This window comes from Pyrenophora tritici-repentis, chromosome 2, assembly GCF_003171515.1.
Source record: "Pyrenophora tritici-repentis strain M4 chromosome 2, whole genome shotgun sequence".
NCBI classification, from domain to species: Eukaryota; Fungi; Ascomycota; class Dothideomycetes; order Pleosporales; family Pleosporaceae; genus Pyrenophora; species Pyrenophora tritici-repentis.
Genome location: NC_089391.1, coordinates 1,545,251 through 1,560,760, shown reverse-complemented (window position 1 = coordinate 1,560,760; position 15,510 = coordinate 1,545,251). Strand labels below are relative to the sequence as shown.

Below are 15,510 nucleotides of genomic sequence, written 5' to 3'. Positions count from 1 at the left end.
TGCTCATCATTACTTCATTCTCAAAGAAACCCCTGCCATCCAGTGGAGGTGGTATAGGCATTCGCTGTGTGAGCTTCTAGACTCGATATGAATAGTGGTAGATAGAAGATGTATTCCATTTCTCGATCTGATTCTTCTCTCAACAGCATCACCGTATTGGCCATCCTTGGTACACCAGCAATTGGATATATGCTTGCAGGGGTCAAGACCACATCAGAATTAGCTAATAGAATTCCTATATTGAAGAAATCTACACTAAACTATGTACATGAAACCCTATCCTTCCTCCCTACAAGACTGCCTGGGAATATTCCTAAGTTCCTACTTCCTTTCCATACATTCCATCCCCACCCCTCTAAACAGCCTTGCAGCGCCCAGCATAGGGAATGTTATGCTGAATTGACGCCAAATACGTACAAACATTATATGTATCAGTCTCCTTGTAGTAAACTACAGCCACCATACCACTCTGGTCCGCATAATTCTTAGGGGCACCCTCAGACCATTCCGAGACCGGAATCTGTATTGATTGAACTCGTCAGCAAAAGGTCACCCTATCGTCTCTTGGAACAGAAACAAAAACAAAAAAGAGCGTCTTGCTTACCCAAGCGTACGTATCATCAGAGTTTGACGGACAAAGGGCCAACCGAGGTCCGGCCCACGTTCGCCCAGAATCGGCTTGCTTCTTGGCGGAAGGATAGCCCGCGAGGATGTGTTTCTCCAATTGTGCGGCGGAGACGGTGGCGTAGTTGCTGTCATAGCGCTGGCAGGCTGTGTCGCGCACGCCATTGAAGGTAGCAGCGAGGGCGGCAGCGGGTAGCAGGGCGAGGGGTGTGAAGAAGCGCATTTTTGAAAGTTTGGTAGTGCTGTAGGTGTTGTAGGTGATTGAAGTATATTATTTCTCTAGGAAACAAGCTTATTTATGTCGATAATTTGAGCGAGGCTGATTAATGACGGAGGACGCCGGATGGGCTTACTCGAATTAAACGCCGAGTATACGAGCTCGAAGCAGTCCCTGTAATGTGTAGTGTGCACTACTAAATATACGAGAATGAACACGGTAGCAATCTGTAAGATTGCTCATGTGAAAGCATGACTTTGTAAACTCCAAATTAGCCAAAAGAGAGACATCGCAAACCGCAAGTTGGTCCCAAGTAATTATTCCGCAATATCAAATTTTGAAAATCGAAATTGAAATCGAAATTGCAACCTTTCAATACGTCCATCCAATTTGCAAAGGGGAGGTCCAGCCGATCCCATCCGGCACCCCGGTGCTTACACGAAAATGTGGCTGTGAAAAAGTGAACGGCAGTATGGCATACATCAATGGATATATTATGCCGTGAACTATCAACTGAAGGCGCAGCCCGTATATGCACCGCCATGCGGTGTACGTATGTAGGATCTTTTGTGATATATGACAGGAGTTGATGCAGTTGACAGCAGCTTCATGACAACTACGTTAGCGCCGGCGGTTCATATATGGGATTTGGCCGAAGGGCAAAGGGTTACTTTCACGTAGCCTTAGCTTTCTTCGCACGTTTGCGGAAAGTCGGTTTATGAAACCATGGTTCGCGGGCCTATGATAGATGAGAGGTATTGTGGAGATAAGGCTTGTTGATAGGGTTTGGTGTGATGAGTAAGGAACGGGTTGAATAATGAAAAAGACACTTGGTGGGAATACCATCTCTACTGCTCTACTGGAGCTAATTGAGCAGCGCGTATTGCGGTGTATACTTCAAAGCGTATAGATTTCATTGTGATACCATTTCTGCATTTCCACCACCAAATTAGTCTCTCATACCCGAATCCGAGCTCAATTTTTCAACACCTCCTTCGCCCTCTCAATAATCTCCTCCGCCCTCGCCGTACCTCCGACCTTACTCTCCAGCAACGCCCTCGCTTTCTCAACGATCAGCTCCCAACTACCCTCCCATTCACCCAATCTTTCCTCAAATACTGCAATCACAAGCGCAGTAGCAAATGCTGTCTGATTCACGCCAGTAGGAATACGAGATTTCACGGTCGTCTCGTCCAAACCAAGGCACTTGAACAACGATGAGTCGTAAGCCCAAGAGCCTGCGAAAGTCTGTAGAGAAATGAGATGGTGGAGGAGTGGTTCGCCGATTAGGGCGACCACTGGAGCCACTACAGCCACTGGAGAGGTGAAAGGAGGAAGAGTAGGTGCGGAAGAATGAGCGAACGTGGATGTCTTTGGGTCCTCCCATCCCATATGCAGGTCTGATACTCCCCGTCGCATGTTAGGGGGTGATGCGTCTTTCATTTTTGTCATCTTCAAACGCCTTGGGTTATCCTGGTGGAGTACCATGAGTCCCATCTGATAGTCTTGCAAAGTTTGAGCATGGCTTTTCGGTTGTTGCTGCGGACCTGAGTGATTCATAGCATACGACGCACCGGAGCTATTGGCCCCGGAGCTCGCTGCCTGCCCAAAAGCAGCTGAATTGCTAGAGTGACTTCCCGAAGCACCAATTAGCTGACTAGCAGGTTGCACAGAATGAAAGGCGCTGTTTGATTGCTGCACAGAAGCATGCGTGGAAGGACTAGAGGAGCCGAAAAAGTCGTCAGTGATGGTTGGGTCATAACATGCTGCAGCATCAATCATGGTAGCGTAAGTGTTACTGGGTGGAGCACCGAATAGCCAAGAACTAATGTTATGCACCTGATGTTGTTGTGCTACTTGAGTGGCAGATTGCGCGGCGGTAGGAGCAGAGCCGAACAGCATACAGGAGGCGACAGGAGCGTTGCTAACCATGGGTTGTGTTGGCCCACTAGATCGCTGTGCGAATAGGCTTGGTGATGGCTGGTTCATGGGACCCGTTCCGGAATTGCGGGGGAAAGGGTTAAAGACTTGATGTTGCTGAGATTGCGGGTTCACAACAGGCTCGTCTTCTAGCCACTCCCAGTCCTTAGTTTTACTATCCTGCTCTTCAGCACCGCCCTTCTTCGCCTCTACGGCAACAAAGGAACACCATTTCCCGCCAACCTGAAACTGCACGCCCAATCGTACAGCCTCTCGTTCAACCATGTTTTCATAGCGACCTTCGAACTTCGTCTTGATTAGAACGTCTGATTCATCTTTCGCTTGTGAAGTCCATCCGCGGCCTTGTTCCAGCTCGGAAATGGCTTTCTTGGCGGCAAGTTGATGGATGGTTTCACCGGGTGTATCGAGAATCTGGATAGGAATCTCGAGCTCAAGCGGTCCTTGGACGCTCGTTCCGCGTAGAATAACAGACTGAGGTGTTGCTTGCAGAGCTTCGGGGTCCAACAGGAGATATACTGTCGTTCTGTTGAAAGCAAATAGTGAAGGTATCTGCTGTGGCGCTTGTATAATCTTTGGTACAGGAATACTGGGGAGGTGCGCGTATCGTTGTTCACCCGTCTCATCGTGTGCTACAGGACCCTCTTCATCGGGATCAGCGGCCGGATCGAATAGGGATATGGGTTGTTGCTGGCCATTGTAAGTGAAAATACTTTGCATGCTTCGTGGACTCAAACTCACAGTCTTCTCAGGGCCTGTTTCCTCTTCCTCTAGATCGAGCTTCACCTTGAGACTATCAACAACCTTCTCAATGATCTCGAAATCATCCATATCATCATCGCTAGGAGGTTTCGACAGGTCCCTGTTACCGTACTTGACTTCGAGAGTGTAGTCGGTAATATGCGGAGATAACGCTCCCTTCAACATTCGGACAATCTTCTTATCCATCTTCTCGCCATCGCCAACTGTCTGCGAGAAGCCATTTCCTGCTTTGGCTATACCTTCGATGAGCGCATGCGATACTCCCATTCCAACTCCCAAAGTGAAGACCCGGATTGGATCCTTACTTTCCAAAACGGATTGATTGAGGTATGAGAAGAGTTGTTGTTGGCGCCAGATCTCGCCGTCGGTGAGCAACATGATGTCAAGCGCCATGTCTTTGTATCGATTCTCGATCGTTGCTTGCAGTGGCTGTAGCATCTCTGTGCCGCCATAATTAGCCGTCATGCTATTCACATGATTGATAGCCAGGTCAAGCGTCTCTTGACTATATGTGACGCTCTTAGGCCAAAGGAAAGAGTGCGTGTTGCCGAAAGAACATATGTTGAACTTGACACCAATGGGAAGCGATTTTAAGAAAACCTGGAGTGCTTGTTTGGCAAGATCTATTGCGGTTTGCATGCTTCCGCTGCGATCGCATACGAACACGATCTCGGGGGTTTCAGGGCGAAGTGAGAACTTTGGTACTAGAGTAGCCATCAGAGCTCTGTGATTGGCGATGGTCGGATGGTTCTCGATGATGGCTTTTGGGGTTCCAGTGTTCTTTGCGATGATTTGCAAGACAAAGTCAGTCTCCAGCTCCGCGGTTCCAAGGGTAAGTGTTGCAGAGGCTTTTGTCATTGTGGGCTCTGCATTTGGAGCAACTGAAGTTGTGCCCATGGTCATGGCGATTGGGTGGGTTGGTGACTGCATCTTTTGAATGAAGGATCCGTCTGCCATCTCTGCGTCGACAGTAATCGAGATGCTACCACCCATGGCATTAGTGGCGGGAGTTGTACGCAAGACTCCAGGGTATGAGCCATAGCGCGGGCAGATGAAGGTTGGAATGGTGAACCGGATGCCGTCAACTTCCATATCGTGCTTCAACTCGCCAAGGTACGTGATTTTGATGACAACCTTTGCTCTGGGTGGGATGTTACCAACAGTAGTCGTGAAAACATCAGAAGCATCTGGTAACTGTTCAAGTAAACCAGCTGCCTCACCCCTCGCGGTTGCTTCTTGATATACAGCCCTCGCCTTCTCCTTCTCCTTCACTTCGCCCACTATAGTTCGCTCTCCAATATGGCATGTGAAGCCCACAACACTGACTCCATTGTAGAGCGGGAACATATATCGGCATTCCCGGATGCCTTTCTCAGTCGATGGGTTGACGAAGGTCTGTGTAAGCACTGTTCGTGAGGTGGTTGTGAGGATTGTGGCATGTGCTTCCATTTGAACTTGGGGAAGGAAGTTCTTCTCCTGACGCCATCCATTGGGCTGGCCGCGATAATACAGACCGCTCGTGTAATGTGACACTGATTGGTGTTGGAACATGTTGGCGAAGAGGGCAAGGTTATAACGCGGCTTGTAGGGTAGATAGGATAGGAAATGTGTAGTTTCAAAGTAGATGAAAAGTGGAACTTTATTGAATTTCAGAAGTTCTCGTTCGAACTGAGATGAGATTTGATCGTGTTTGCTTGGAAACAAGGAAGACTCCCAGCGTCTTTAGATATAGCCACTACATGGTGGTGCCTGGTGTCTGCCTAGCTGAAATGGGAGCCTTGCACGGTTACCTCAGCTCATGCTGTCTCATGATTCGTGCAGAGTACGAGAAGCGGAGCTTTTTACTAAAATCCAATGGAACATGATACACAATCAGCACCCGTCCTAAACAGACCAGCAAGTAACATGCTGTGATTGCTGTAGTGGCGTTCGTATGCTCTCGAAAAGATACAATCTGGAATGGCACTTTATTGGAGTGACGTCGTATCCAATATTTGAACGCGTACTGCTTGTACGGTACTCCATCGTTGGCATGTGAAGCCGTAGTTGTGTCTGGAATGGTCGAAGAGAGGCAGATGGCATGCGGCGACACAGCCTCAACGTGGGGTCGTCGATCCACCATGCCACCCTCGGCTAGAAGGGCTGGACCCTGAACGTCAGGCTGCACGCCAAAAATTACGATGAGAGTCATCCATCATGGCATCCGATAATGCGAGGGCTGCTACCCCACGCTTTTCCAGAGTTTCAGCTTTCGCTTCACCGGTTATTCTGCTCCAAACGTGCTTTTCACAAGCTCTCTAGAGTCCCGCGACGTGTGCAAATCCGTGAAGCGCATGGCAAGGAAGAAAGAATGGCGGGATACGAGAAATGGTCGCATCAGCAATTAATTGCAAAAATCAAAGAGTTGGAGAAGCGCTTGGGAGATAATGCGCAGGGAATACCGATAAGTGATGGTGAACCGACTTCATCGCTGTCATCCAACGAGCAGGAAACCCCGCCAACAGAATCTAAAAAGCCATTTGAGGTTCGTAGAGCCACTAGGCCGCCACCAAAGGCATTTGATGCTTCCAAATACGACACCCGGCTAATTGCATTGAAATTTGCCTATCTTGGCCAGAAATATAATGGATTCGAGCATCACAAGAACAACACTACGCCACTGCCAACGATTGAAGAAGAACTTTGGAAGGCGCTAGTCAAGACGCGGTTAATAACCCCTATACCAACAGCCGGAGGTGAAACAGAGAGTTATGAAAGGATAGACAGAAAGACATTTGCAAGATGGGATAGGGAAGGTGCAGATGTAAACTGGGATGGCTGCGAGTACTCAAAGTGTGGACGTACAGATCGAGGTGTCAGTGCCTTTGGACAGGTCATCGGTGTAAGAGTTCGAAGTAACAAACCACTACCAAAGGCTCCTCAATCTCCAGAAGAGACTCCAGAGACAAATGAAGAGGAAAGTCCACCATCATCTCCAAGCAGCGACTCCAAACCCCCACCAAAACCCTTCAACGACCTCACCGACGAACTCCCCTACATCCAACTCCTGAACCGTGTCCTACCCCCCGACATCCGCGTCTACGCCTGGTGTCCCAACCCACCCGCAGATTTCAGCGCACGCTTCTCCTGCAAAGAGCGCCGCTACAAGTACTTCTTCACGAACCCTTGTTTCGCGCCCGTCCCCGGTTCCAGCGGACGCTACAACACGTCCAGCACGCCCCCACAGGCCATGCGCGAAGGCTGGCTCGATATCAACGCCATGAAGCAAGGCTGCGCACACCTCGTCGGCCTACACGACTTCCGCAACTTCTGTAAAATCGACGCAAGTAAGCAACTTACAAACTTCCAACGTCGCATCTTCCACGCCGATATCGAGGAAGTCTCGCCCTTGTCTGTTCCAGCATTTCTGTCGCACCCCGCGCTCACAGCACCAGGGCTTCCTGCGAGTGAAGCACCGAAATTGTATTCTTTTACGCTGCATGGCTCGGCGTTCTTGTGGCATCAAGTCCGCTCCTTGATTGCAGTCTTGTTCCTCATAGGCCAGGGTCTAGAGTCCCCGGATATCATCCCCCAACTCCTCGACATTGAAGCTAACCCCACGCGGCCGAAGTATGAAATGGCATCGGATGCGCCCCTCGTCCTGTGGGACTGCATCTTCCCCCACGCAGACGAAGTGCAGAGTTCAGAGGAGCGCCAGCACGGGTACCAAGACCGGTTAAACTGGGTCTACATCGGTGACGAAGGCGGTATGGATCCCAAAGCCAAGGGTCTGTCAAAATCCGGTACAGGACCTAGTTCCATGGGCAGGGGCAAGTGGGGTCGCGGCGGTGTGGTGGATGATGTGTGGGAGATGTGGCGGGGGAATAAAATCGATGAAACACTTGCTGCACTTTTGCTCGATAAGATTGCGAGGCTGGGTTCGTCGACGCTGGATAAGGAGATGGAGGTGGAGGAGCAGACGGTGGGGATTGCGAAGGGTGGACCGAGGGTGTTTGATGGTGGGGATATAGGGAGGGCAAAGGGGAATTATACAAACCTGCTTGAGAGGGAGAGACAGGAGAGTGTAGAAGTAGTTAATGAGCGGTATAGGATGAGGAAGGGGATTGACGCTGGGACGCTAAAGGCGAAAGAAGAGGACGGGGATGAGTAGGTGGTGCGGGTGTGTAGAATATGTGCAAAATATCGATTTGTTTGCATTCATATGCCGCGTTTTATTCCCACACTATTCGATGCTTTCTTCGACCAAACAAGATAGACTTTTCCGGGTATCATATTTTCCATCCTCCACATCCCACCCATCCCTGCCATAGATAATCCCACAGTCCCAACTCTCCATCCCACCCCAACCTAATCCCCAGTGTTCAACTCCAAATCAATCTGAACCCCATTACTAATCGCATAATCCGCACAAGTGAGATTATCGTGAAACGGCCTCTCCCCCTGCCTCTTAAGCATAATCTCATGCACCGGCCTTCCAATCTTCGCCGCCACCATCGCCTTCAGCAGCTTAATAGGATCGCTAGGCAGACAAGGAACCTGAGTCTTTGTGCCCAAACGGTCGTTAATAGTAACTAGGATCATGGGTTCTGATGGCACAGACGGAGCAGCGGTGGCTGTTTTCTTTGGCTCACGAGGCTTGGACTCACGCGGACGGTCAGAGTCGCGGGGTCTTCGGTCGCGCGAACCGTCTCGTCGTCTGCTGTCCCTGTCTCTGGAGTAATCTCGTCGTCTTCCGCCGTCATCGTGTCGGGGTCGCCTTTCGCGGTCGCCGTGGCTGCGATCGTCGTCGCGTCGTCTCTTGGGCCTCCTGTCCATATCACGAGGAACATTCCTATCTCTGTCGTCTCTCCTTCTCTCGGAACGATCTGGACCGCGTCGGTCGCTGTCGCCTTTGAACTTGAGGCCGCTGTAGTTTTTGGGTTTGCGTGACGCAGGTGAGCGCGACCGACGGGGTGAGCGCGAACGTTCTCGTTTTGTCGGTGCTGGGCGCTCGGAGTCCATGACGGGTAGGCTGATGCTTGACGAGATGTAGGAACTGGGGTTGGTAAGGTAGGTGGGAGGTTATGCGCAAGTGTGGAGTATTATGGTTGTGGTTGAGGCAAGGCAGCTATAGAAAACGTGAGCTAAGGATGCTGCTTATCGATAAGCCGCCCTTACGCGCGAGTCGGCATCGCGTGTGCCCACCTTTTTCTCATCTCTAGGAACTCCAATACGAAAGCGTAGCCCCCACATCCCGGCGTTGGTTATCATCCACTGTTGCTCAGATGATGCTTTATCCGCATCGATAGTAAAAATGCCAAGCCTCGTCCACCGTCTCAATTCCCCTCCCGCACAAACTCTGCACATCCTCCAACCCACATCGTCAACAATCACTTACACTGTCTCAACACGACCAGTGCCCAAGACGCTTCCTGCACGCGTGAATTACTATGCAGGAATCCTTGCAAGGGTACTGTTCGGACTAGCGAGTATATTGGCACTATGGGCGAAATGGCGAGTTTGGAATACACAGTCTCTGGGCTACTTGGCCCTGATCCTCGGGAGTGAGGGGGAAGGACGTGTAATGAAGTTGGTACAAGGTTGTCAATGGCGGTATCTGACACCTGGTGCATGGCTTATAGTTTTTCTGGTGTTTCGTCGTGCATACACGGGTACGTTGCTGTTGAGTCTTTGCCGTCTATCCTATGATTAACACCCCGACAGAAGAATCCCTGACTATGCTTCGAGGCCTCGGTGTTCAAACGTCAACCACGTCTTCTACATACCTCCAGGCGCCTACAACGCGCTTTATACCCACGACCAGTATCCAGGATATCTTCATACATGAGGCGTTCAAGGGGTTTGAAGTGAGATTCTACCTCATGATTGTGGTAGAAGGCGAGGGAGAAGTCGTTGTCGTTTTTCCGACATTGCTGCCGAGACGGGATGTATTGGAGGTGGTTTGGAGAGGGGTGAGGGGGAGTCTGTGGGAGGGTGATAGAGAGAAGGCACGTGTTGGGGAAACGGGAGAAAAGGACAAAATAGACAGCGTGTGAAACGCCATCGTGTGCATCACCAAGGTTGCGATCAACTTCTGAAGGATGTAATAAGCAAATGTTCTTGTATCATTGCCGTCATAGCGTGACCATACCTTTAGGTTCGTGATGCGCCAGCTTGCATTACAGCTTTCTCGATCCATACGGCTCCCATACTGGCAGATCCAGACCGATCAATTAACCCCCGAGCTGTTTCTAGTTGCTCGCCAGAGGATAAGCTCATACCGCCATCCATCCAACCCAGATAAATATCGTGCCCAAATCATCTTGACTAATACCTGTACCTAGTCGAGTAATCCTTAGGACTAACCACCAAACCACGCCCCTTCTTCGCGCCCCGATAAACAGTCTCAATAATATCCACAAACTCCTGCTTATCCTCGAGCACCCAGTTCAACTTGTTGTTGTTACCCGTCCCAAAATCGCACATCATGTGCTTGTTGCGGAAGAAGAACATGACGGTACACGGGTCGTAGAGCTCGTACATGGCTTTGAAGTCGGGCACTTCGTCTAGGTCGCACAGGTAGATGGCGCAGAAGTTCTTGACCCGATCGGCGATCTTGTAGAGCACTTCGTCTTGCGACATGCAGTCCGGGTCCGAGTCGCGGCCGAAGCGGATGAGGACGAGGCGGTCTTCTTCGCTGAGGATGGCTTGGTCGACGTGCCAGCCTGTGCGCAGGTGAGGGAGGACGACGGAGCCCATGGTTTGGGTTGTGTGTAGGACGGTGAGAAGTTGGGATTGAGGTTCGCAGATCCGGGCAGTTCAGCGGCGATCGGGCGGTTGCGCGGTTGCGCGGTTGTAGCGTGAGGCTTTGAACAGCGATTATAGTTCTAGCTTTTGCGGTCAAAGATCTATATGGTTTGTGCGTGAAACAGTTGTCGTGATTATACGTATGCGCCGGGTTGCGAAGTAGTGTCGAGAGGCGTGGGGCGCTCTATAACTTTACCAGCTGCAAGGCCGCCGCCGCGTCGCGTGATCTAGAATGTTCGCGGAAAGCCCCACCGCAACCATTCAACCAACACCGCAACTCACACTTCTCAGATTACAATCTCACAGTACATGATGTTGACATTTCACTCATTGTATTGTTGTAATTTACAGTAGTCTGTCCCATGACTGCCTCGAGCCATCATGATGTCCCATGGTATAATCGCCTGAACTCCGGTCCCAATGCACCCATTTTACGCCGATGTATGCTCACTCTCATGAGTCTCACACCTAGACAGTGCTAGGATACATCATAACCCTGACACTAGCACCAAACGACTTGGGAGGGAGGTTGCTCCTGAAGGAAGCGCGCACAACACCCGAGTTGCCTATCCCCAGAAAATTAGCCATTGCCCCAAATATCCCTAACCAACAGTATATTTGCATGTACGCACCATGTGTCCTGCGGATCTTGCCCCAGATAACCCTTGGTCCCTCGGCCTTGCTGCTGGGAGCCCGGTAGATGTACGCAACGCGCTTTCCAAGGTACCACTGCGCATCCTCGTTGCTGTCGACGCCCTCGAGCGAGAGGAGGCTAACGTTGGGGTTTGTGTTGCGCTTGCCGCGCTGGTAGCTGATGTGGCGGCCCTTGACATAGACTGAGGTTGGGTAGTCAGTAATGAGGTTCTTTTGGATGCGATGAGCAGGGTTTGCTTACGGCGGTGGCTCTTTTCGGTGGTCATTTTGGGGAATTGGTGCAGCGGTTTGTTGGAGAGTGTGTTGTTGCGAAAGTTCGGCGTTGTGGACTTTACCGGCTGGTGGATGCTCGTAATTCATGTGCGTATTCGGCAAGGTGATTATGTAATATCCTGGTACGAGGGACGGTGCCTAAATCCCTACAATGTGCTCCACATCTATGGGAGGCGGGATTGCTTGTACACAACCTCATCATGTTACAATCCCAGTCGGATTATCATGGCATTAATGCAGTTGTCTACTTGGCCAATTCCTTGGCCAATTGAAGTATCCAAAGAACACTTTTGCTACTTTTCGTGTACTAACAGGGCTCATGTATTCTCGCAGTGTAACGTTTATTCGAACGTATCTGACTTCTGGATGCCTTGGGGTGAAGACGGAACCACACACGTAGGCTTCATATCGACATTTAGTCTGCAGCTCGAAGCTAGAAATTGGAGAACTGTTCTCTTTGGATAATTCTCAAGGCTTTCCTTGCCAGACGGATCTATGAGTGAAAGTCATTAGCTAGTATCGCTCACAGACTTATCATCGTCAATGCCGTTCTCCGCCTGTCTTTTCCGCCTGGTGCTTACCCAAACCACAGATCTTAGCCCACTGAATACATCAGCCCTGAATCATGGGTATAGAAGGTGCCCCTGCAGAGATGTCCCTGACGCTCCTGAGACTGTATTGATATTCCATGTCAACCTCGTATCCCTCGGAGAAGCCGGCTTTGGTTCCACTTCTTGCAAAGCATGTGCCGAGGCGGCGGACTGTCTCTTGTTGAAAGTCGAACACGGGCTGACCTTGTCAACGAAGCGAAAACATTTTCCGCCGATCCCTATCGATATGGAATTCCAGAGCGATTTGTAGATTGGCATGCTGGCACAGAGTATGGCAGTGGCCCTTGATCGCGGCATCAGTGAATGAATCTCAAGCTGGTCATACTACCTAGGTAGAGAGGTACTTACAGATGAATGCTAGTCCAGAGCTCCGCTTTGTTGAACAATACTGGAAATGCTTAGCGAGATGTGCGCTCATTATATCAAGTGTCTTACTTTCTCCATCCTCCACATGAAGATGCATAAACACGATTCGTATGACGTTGGTGATGACAACGAAACCTCCTAAAGCGAATATTCCTGCCACAGCAATCCTGTTCTTACGCGGCAGATGTAACTTCATAGCCGTACGGATGGGTAAGACCAGGATGAAAACATCAATCACCATATCGACAATGAGCATGGAGTACGCAAAGGCCTGCCAATGCACACATTGGCTCACGGGTGTTCCCTTGTCGTCCCAGAAGTTGAGAGAAGGCCTGCAAATGAACAGAACCACTACCACGATTATGAGAAACCAGATTATCGTGAATATCATCAGGACCAATGAGACCATGCGGTAGCGGTCGGAGATGAAGAAGATGCGCCGATAGAAGAGCAGGATGGACATCTTGCATGCGAACTGTGCGAATGCAGCAGGCGCCAAAGCCCAGAATATCAACTGGGATGATTAGCAGAGTCGACTCTTGACGAATACAATACGGACCCGACGATAGCTTGGTAGAACTTGGGCGAACCGCGATGGTTGTCGATACATCATCTTAATCATTTCCGATTGAGACAGTCTTCCGAAAGTCATGATACTCGCTGTAAAGATTAGTAAGTTTGCTTAGTCGGAAAATTAAGAGACTTGCCATGTATCGCCACTCCGGCTGCAGTATAGTATAGCATCAACGCGGCCATGATACACCAGTCATCTATCCGAACGCCTTGGTTATACCGGATTTTACAGAAGATCCGGAGGGCGACTGCAAGTCCAGCTATTAGGCAGCAAATTACGTGCGCATCGGCTAGTAGTCCGTTGTATTTGCTGAGTCCGAATATCATGGCGCCAGAGAAACCTAGGAAGTGCGCCTGGTGATGATGGTACCGTGACTTTTATCCAAGTAGCAAGATCCAATCGAATAACGCCAATGGGTGTGTTGAGGTAGTTGTTGAGAGGCGATATGTGAGTCGGCAGATAAGTGACTATCGTGACAATTGTGGCGAAACAAGGAGACTATTTCTTGTAATTTCCGCAGGCTAGCTTGTGTTCTCACGCGACTGGTCAGACTGTCAGGGTCCAAGAGCACTCATCAAATGGAAGATGGACCGCCTCGTTTGCTACCGAGGAGCTATTTCACCGTGACAGATGAGAGGTGAAAGGAACAGCGAACACTAGCGCCAAGCACGTACAGTAGCCTACATCGAAGCTGGAAGCACTCTACATTCGCATCGATGACATGACGTAAACGCTTGACTTGAGGCGGTTGATCAAGTCCCTAGCCAGGACGAAAAACATGTCCAGCGAAGGAGCTAACACCGTCTTACAGAAAGTGGGGTTGATTTCACCAAGTATATCGATTCCACTCAGATGATGGGGCTCAGCTACACAAGAATGGGTAATAGGCAAGGTGAAGTGGTGCAGATGGATATGAGAGAGACGTGAGATGAGGCAACACATGGAGGCTGGAAGACGATACGCCAACCGAGAAAGAGAATATACAACGTAGGCACATGCATGAGAGCGACAGACGGGGACACATACACGAAGATGGTCAAACTAACAAAAATGGATATACGAACCGAACCCCAACGCCACCCGATATTTGGTCCCGAATATGCTGTTACTACAAGAATCTACTCGCTCAAAACACGCTGATGTAGTTGCCGATGCGCTCCTTCTGGTTCTGCGCAATGCACTCGGCTATCCAGGTAATGTTTCGGATCTCCTGCAGATGCTGTTAGTATCAAATCCGATCCATGATGGCTTTCGGTGACAACGTACTTGTTCGCGCAGCTTTACCCATGCGTATACAATGGCGTGGGTGAATTGGTGGGTGAATGCGAGCTTTGAAATCTCCATCTCCTTTTGGTAGAAAAGATCTTCCAAACTCCTCGATTCACCACCAACGCCACCTGACATGTTACCTACACCACCACCACCGCCGCTGAGGCCCGTCTGGTCAAAGAACATTTTGTAGTCGGCGACACTCTCGACAGCGATGCGTACACCTTCCACATCGTCGGCTCTCGAGAGCATCAGCGTGCCCTCTGGGTACAGCTTCCCAAGGTTAGGGTAGAGCTTCTTCCTGTCGGCCTTGGAGAGTTCGGTCCCGAATGAGTTCAGAGAGATGTTGATGCTCCTGCGGTCGGCCTCGAACTCAAGCACCTCTGACATGACATCTGCAGTCGGTGTTCCGGCAATGTCCGAGGCTGAGTTGACAAACTCGTGGAAGTCCTCCAGGTAGTTCTTGTACAGCGTGTTGCGGATAATCTCAATGTTGAGTTCGTCGAGGTCCTGGTGGCTGAGGGAACCCTTGAAGTAGGGCGCAAGCGGGGTTTCGATCAAGACAGAGTTGTACAATTCTTCGATGTTGGTCGCCACGCACAGCACAGGCATAGTCTCGAACCAGCCAAGCGGATGGCACCTCTCGAGCAACTCCCGAGTATCCCTCTCATGCAGCGTACCGGTAATCAGTAGCGCAACGTTGTCGATCATGTATCCATATGTAAGATACTCCATGAATTTGGCGAGAGAGCCGGTGGCGTTGGCCTGGAGGTAGCGGAACTCGGCTACGAGCTTGTCGGTCGTCTTCGCGGCAAGGGCGGACGTCGATGGGTTCGGGGGCAAGGAGTTGAGAAAGTCGCCATATGCGGGGGATAGTTGCAGCTTGACATCTACGCGACCGTCAGTTCAAGGACGGGGAAGTTGCGACTGGATCTGATGTACCGTCGATGGTCTCGCACTGGGTCAAGTTGCTGTAGTTCTGGCTGGTGAGCAGCGCGTTGCGGTAGCCGCGCACGATGCCCTCGATGTAGCTGTGTAAACATGTTAGATGCGCCGGGAACAAGCAAGATGACCAGATGCATACCCGTATTTGACGTTGTAGTAGAGGCCCTCCATGATGCTGATATTGTCTGCGGTTCTGGTGTTGCAGGCACAGAGCTCCAGCTTGGTCGTCATGCCAAGGCGTGGCCCGTGTCGCGCCTTCCGAGCTGGGGTGTTTATGCACTAGCGTCAATCCCGGAGCGGCAGTGACAACTTTCTTAAGTCCATCGTCACTTCCTCAACAGCGCACACGGTATCCACAACCATCCCATCATACTCCAAGCAGTTGCATTTCGCATCCAGTCATCTCCAAATCGCTGACAATTGCATCGCAACTGCCTTGTAAGTCCCTGCAACTGCTGCGCATCACTCACACTAACCTCGTTCGCAGCACC

At 50.5% G+C, this 15,510-nt stretch overlaps 8 protein-coding genes across 8 annotated transcripts; 1 reads left to right on the top strand and 7 right to left on the bottom strand.

The window, feature by feature from the left end:
* Positions 1-355: 355 nt before the first annotated feature.
* On the bottom strand, positions 356-847 carry PtrM4_060640 (uncharacterized protein; the record flags this gene model as incomplete). The annotated part of the gene is made up of 2 exons (XM_001932813.2): positions 356-520; positions 605-847. The coding sequence occupies 2 exons, from the start codon at positions 845-847 to the stop codon at positions 356-358; spliced, it is 408 nt and encodes a 135-aa protein (XP_001932848.1).
* A 969-nt stretch (positions 848-1,816) lies between these two features.
* Positions 1,817-5,092, bottom strand: PtrM4_060630 (von Willebrand domain containing protein; the record flags this gene model as incomplete). The annotated part of the gene is made up of 3 exons (XM_066105509.1): positions 1,817-3,469; positions 3,521-4,735; positions 4,868-5,092. 3 exons carry the CDS (start codon positions 5,090-5,092, stop codon positions 1,817-1,819), a joined length of 3,093 nt encoding a protein of 1,030 aa, XP_065964136.1.
* A 799-nt stretch (positions 5,093-5,891) lies between these two features.
* PtrM4_060620 (TruA, Pseudouridylate synthase) lies at positions 5,892-7,691 on the top strand (the record flags this gene model as incomplete). The annotated part of the gene is made up of 1 exon (XM_001932811.1): positions 5,892-7,691. One exon carries the CDS (start codon positions 5,892-5,894, stop codon positions 7,689-7,691), a length of 1,800 nt encoding a protein of 599 aa, XP_001932846.1.
* Positions 7,692-7,888: 197 nt separating this feature from the next.
* Positions 7,889-8,122, bottom strand: PtrM4_060610 (putative ubiquitin protein; the record flags this gene model as incomplete). The annotated part of the gene is made up of 1 exon (XM_066105508.1): positions 7,889-8,122. The coding sequence occupies one exon, from the start codon at positions 8,120-8,122 to the stop codon at positions 7,889-7,891; it is 234 nt and encodes a 77-aa protein (XP_065964135.1).
* Positions 8,123-9,847: 1,725 nt separating this feature from the next.
* PtrM4_060600 (mitosis protein dim1) lies at positions 9,848-10,279 on the bottom strand (the record flags this gene model as incomplete). The annotated part of the gene is made up of 1 exon (XM_001932810.1): positions 9,848-10,279. The coding sequence occupies one exon, from the start codon at positions 10,277-10,279 to the stop codon at positions 9,848-9,850; it is 432 nt and encodes a 143-aa protein (XP_001932845.1).
* A 516-nt stretch (positions 10,280-10,795) lies between these two features.
* PtrM4_060590 (60S ribosomal protein eL33) lies at positions 10,796-11,247 on the bottom strand (the record flags this gene model as incomplete). The annotated part of the gene is made up of 3 exons (XM_001932809.2): positions 10,796-10,893; positions 10,960-11,163; positions 11,223-11,247. 3 exons carry the CDS (start codon positions 11,245-11,247, stop codon positions 10,796-10,798), a joined length of 327 nt encoding a protein of 108 aa, XP_001932844.1.
* A 630-nt stretch (positions 11,248-11,877) lies between these two features.
* Positions 11,878-13,131, bottom strand: PtrM4_060580 (uncharacterized protein; the record flags this gene model as incomplete). Its single annotated transcript, XM_066105507.1, has 5 exons — positions 11,878-12,148; positions 12,214-12,253; positions 12,301-12,745; positions 12,791-12,891; positions 12,939-13,131. 5 exons carry the CDS (start codon positions 13,129-13,131, stop codon positions 11,878-11,880), a joined length of 1,050 nt encoding a protein of 349 aa, XP_065964134.1.
* Positions 13,132-13,931: 800 nt separating this feature from the next.
* On the bottom strand, positions 13,932-15,190 carry PtrM4_060570 (NtpC, Archaeal-vacuolar-type H+-ATPase subunit C; the record flags this gene model as incomplete). Its single annotated transcript, XM_001932807.2, has 4 exons — positions 13,932-14,015; positions 14,072-14,964; positions 15,017-15,105; positions 15,159-15,190. 4 exons carry the CDS (start codon positions 15,188-15,190, stop codon positions 13,932-13,934), a joined length of 1,098 nt encoding a protein of 365 aa, XP_001932842.1.
* Between the last annotated feature and the right edge of the window lie 320 nt (positions 15,191-15,510).